The following is a 3,253-nucleotide window of genomic DNA, read 5'->3' as shown; positions in this document are numbered from 1 at the left end:
GTGCTGCGGCTAGCTGTACTGCAGCGGCGGCAGCTACAGCTGCTGCTGCTGCTGCTGCGCGTTAGCCCTGAGGAAACCCGCAAGTGTCTTGTTGATTTTTAATTATTTAAATTTTATTTGATTGAAAATTTAAATAAAGGCAAAGGCAGCTGCAGCAGCAGCAGCCGAAGAACTGCTGGTGCTGCTGTGTCGCTGCGGGGCTCTGCGGCTGCTGCGTGGCCGGCTGCATGCGAGACACCGAGCTGTCTACTGGATATTGTTTTCGAATTTTCGAATTAAAACGCAAAATTAAATTAAATTGACCGTTTAAGACGCAAAGAGGGCGCCCTAAGCAGCCCTTCTCGCCCCTTTGCTGCTGCGAGGGCCCCCGCCGACCCCCCGTACCCAGCAGGGGGCCCCGGGGGCCCCTCCTCCTTCGCTGCAGGGGGCCCCTGGGTACCCCTTTGTGGCGACAGCCCAAGCGAGGCCCAACAGGGGCGCCTGGGGGCCCCCAGTCCTGCTTCCAGGGGCCCCCAGGGGCCCCCAGAAGTGCCAAATGGCCCTAAGGTGGGGCCTCCTGGGGGCCCTCTCGGGGTCCAGCAGCTGTGCCCTGTGGGCCTGGGTGCAGCGGCGGCGCAGCGAAGCCCTCCTGGAGGCCTTCCACAGTGTAGCTGAGGGGCCCCCGGGGGTCCTCCAGGGGGCCCCCCAGGGGGGCCCCCTGGGGGGCCCCCGCTGGGGGCCCCCCAAGCAGACCTCCCACTGTTCTACGCTGACGGAGCTGCAGCTGCTGACGAATCGGGTGGTTGTTGCTGTGGCAAAAGCTGTCTGCAGCGCAGCAGCAGCAGCAGCAGCAGCACAGGAGGGGTCCCCCAGCAGCAGCAGGGACACGGGAGGCTGCAGGTGAGGGGCTGCAGCAGCAGCTTGAGGCTTCTGCACTCACAGCAAGACGCGAAAGCAACAGCAGCGCCATCTGCTGCTGCAGCGTCAGCAGACTCTGCTGCAGCTGCTGCTGTGGGCGAGAGGCAGGCTAGCAGGAGCAGCAGGCTTGGACGCGGCTTCAGCAGCGCAGTTTGCTGTCGCTTGGACGGCAGCAGCTACAGCAGCAGCAGCAGCAGCAGCACCAGCAAAAAGAGCGCAACGTCTGCAGGAGCTGCAGAGGGTGGGAATTGCCTGCAGCAGTACCTCGCTGCTACAGGCTGCTGCTGCTGCTCGTTATGGCTGCTTTGAAGGTTTGCTGCAGCTGCTGCTGCTGCAGCAGCTTGCTGCTGTCTTCTGTAGCTGCGCTTCATCGTGGATGCTGCTTGTGCTGCTGCTCTCTGCTGCTGCTGCTGCAGCGTGACCCACTAACTGGCCTGAGGTGTCTATACACCTAATTTAATGCATGCAAAAGAGCCCAAAAGCAAACAAAAAGAGTGTTGCTTCTCAGGTGTACATACACCTGAAAATAAGGCGCTTCGCCGCCTGTTTTTGAGGTGTACGTACACCTCAGCATGGAGCCTTTAGAAACCGCTTTTTGAGTGTTTGTAATTTCACCCAGTGTACATACACTCCAATTAGTGTCTCCAGAGAACTGCTGCCTCTTTTGCTGCTGCTGCTGCGTTAGCTGCTGTGCTTGCTGCTGCTGCTGCTGCCCTCTCAGGGCACGGGTACAACCCACGGGGCTCCCTGTGCAGCCCCCTGGGGGCCCCCTTTATGGGGCCCCCCCTGGGGGCCCCACTTATTTGTGCTGCGGGGGCCCCTACTAGCTGGCAGCTCATTTGCTGCTGCCTCTGGGGGGCTTCTTGCTGCTGCAGCAACTAGCTTCGGCTGGGGGCCCCCCGCGGGCTCCTGGCGCTGCAGCTGGGGTCTTGGGGGGCCCCCCAGGTGACTCTGGGGGGCACAGGGGGCCCCTGTCTTGGGGGAGGCCTTGGGGGCCCCCATCTGCATGCAAAATATGTTTTATTTTCAATTTAATGTTTAACTAACAATGTTCCTGCTGCGGGGGCCCCACAGTTGCTGCTCCTGGGGGGCCTCGCCACCGCTCTACCCAGCACGGGGGGCCCCCAGGGTCTGGGGGCCCCTGAGCTGCTGCGTCAGCCCCACAAGTACCCACTCAGGGGCCCCTGCTGCTGCAATTGCTGCTGCTGCCGCTGCTGCAGCTCTTCTGCGGCCTCATAACCCCCAGCAGCAGCAGCTGCTGCTGCTGCTCTTGGGGGGCCCACAGGGGCCCCTCGCAACAAGATGAAGAGTGCCTCACAAGGCAAGCAATGGGGCGGCGAAACACAAGTAGCAGCAGCAGCAGCAGCAACAGCAACAGCAGCAGCAGCAGCAGCAGCAGAATCGTCAGACGATGAGCCCGAGATAGTTGGCGTTTCTTTAACAGCAGCTTGTCTACAGCGCCCCCAAACGCCGCAGCTGCTCAAGACTGCAGCTGCTGCAGCGTTCGCCTCTGCTGCTGCTGCTTCTCCTGGTGCTGCTGCCGCTTCGTCCCAGCAGCAGCAGCAGCAGCAGCAGCAACTGGCGCAGCAAGGCGCAGCAAATGCGCTGCAGGCAGCAAGTGTTGATGAGAGACCCCACAAGGGCGAAGCAGTGTGTACGCAACTAGCAGCAGCAACGCGAGCAGCAGCAACAGCAGTAACATCACCACCATCGACACCAACGGCAGCAGCAGCTGCAGCAGCAGCAGCTGCAGCAGCTGCAGCAGCAGTTCAGTTCACGTTGCATTCAGCCACGAGCATCGACGAAAACACGCCAAAGAGACGAAAGGGAGAACAGCAGCAGCAACAACAACAACAGCAATGTCAGCAGCAGCAGCAGCAGCAGGTCTCATTGAGTCCTCAGACTGTTTCACCAACAGTAAGAGAAACAGCATCGAAGCAGCACGCTGCTCTTGCTGCTGCTGCTGCTGCTGCATTCACCTCAGCAGCAGGTGGAAAAGAAGAAGCACCTGCTTCGTCTTTGCTGGCGCTGGCAGCAGCGACGGCAGATCCCCAAGCAGCAGCAGCAGCAACAGCAGCAGCAGAACCCACAGCAGCAGCAACAGCAGCAGCAGAGCCCACAGCAGCAGCAGCAGCAGCAACAGCAGCAGCAGCAGCAGCGCCCAGTCTGACTGCAGTGGTGGTGAAGGGCTTGAGAGAACTGGCTGAGGTGTATGAACAGCAAGGAGAGACATGGAGGGCCGGCGGCTTCCGCAGAGCTGCTGCTGTTGTTGCTGCTGCATGCGGGCTCTCTGCTGCTGCTGCTGCTGCTCCTGCTGCCCCGAGAAGCCGCAGGGCCTCCGCAGCAGCAGCAGGAA

The 3,253-nt window shown here is 61.0% G+C and overlaps 1 protein-coding gene across 1 annotated transcript; it reads left to right on the top strand.

The window, feature by feature from the left end:
• Positions 1 to 535: 535 nt before the first annotated feature.
• On the top strand, positions 536 to 1,206 carry ETH_00042000 (uncharacterized protein; the record flags this gene model as incomplete). Its single annotated transcript, XM_013379754.1, has 2 exons — positions 536 to 879; positions 900 to 1,206. The coding sequence occupies 2 exons, from the start codon at positions 536 to 538 to the stop codon at positions 1,204 to 1,206; spliced, it is 651 nt and encodes a 216-aa protein (XP_013235208.1).
• Between the last annotated feature and the right edge of the window lie 2,047 nt (positions 1,207 to 3,253).

This window comes from Eimeria tenella, genomic scaffold (genome assembly GCF_000499545.2).
Source record: "Eimeria tenella Houghton genomic scaffold, Eth_scaff3902, whole genome shotgun sequence".
Lineage (NCBI taxonomy): Eukaryota > Apicomplexa > Conoidasida > Eucoccidiorida > Eimeriidae > Eimeria > Eimeria tenella.
This window is presented reverse-complemented; position numbering and strand designations above follow the sequence as displayed.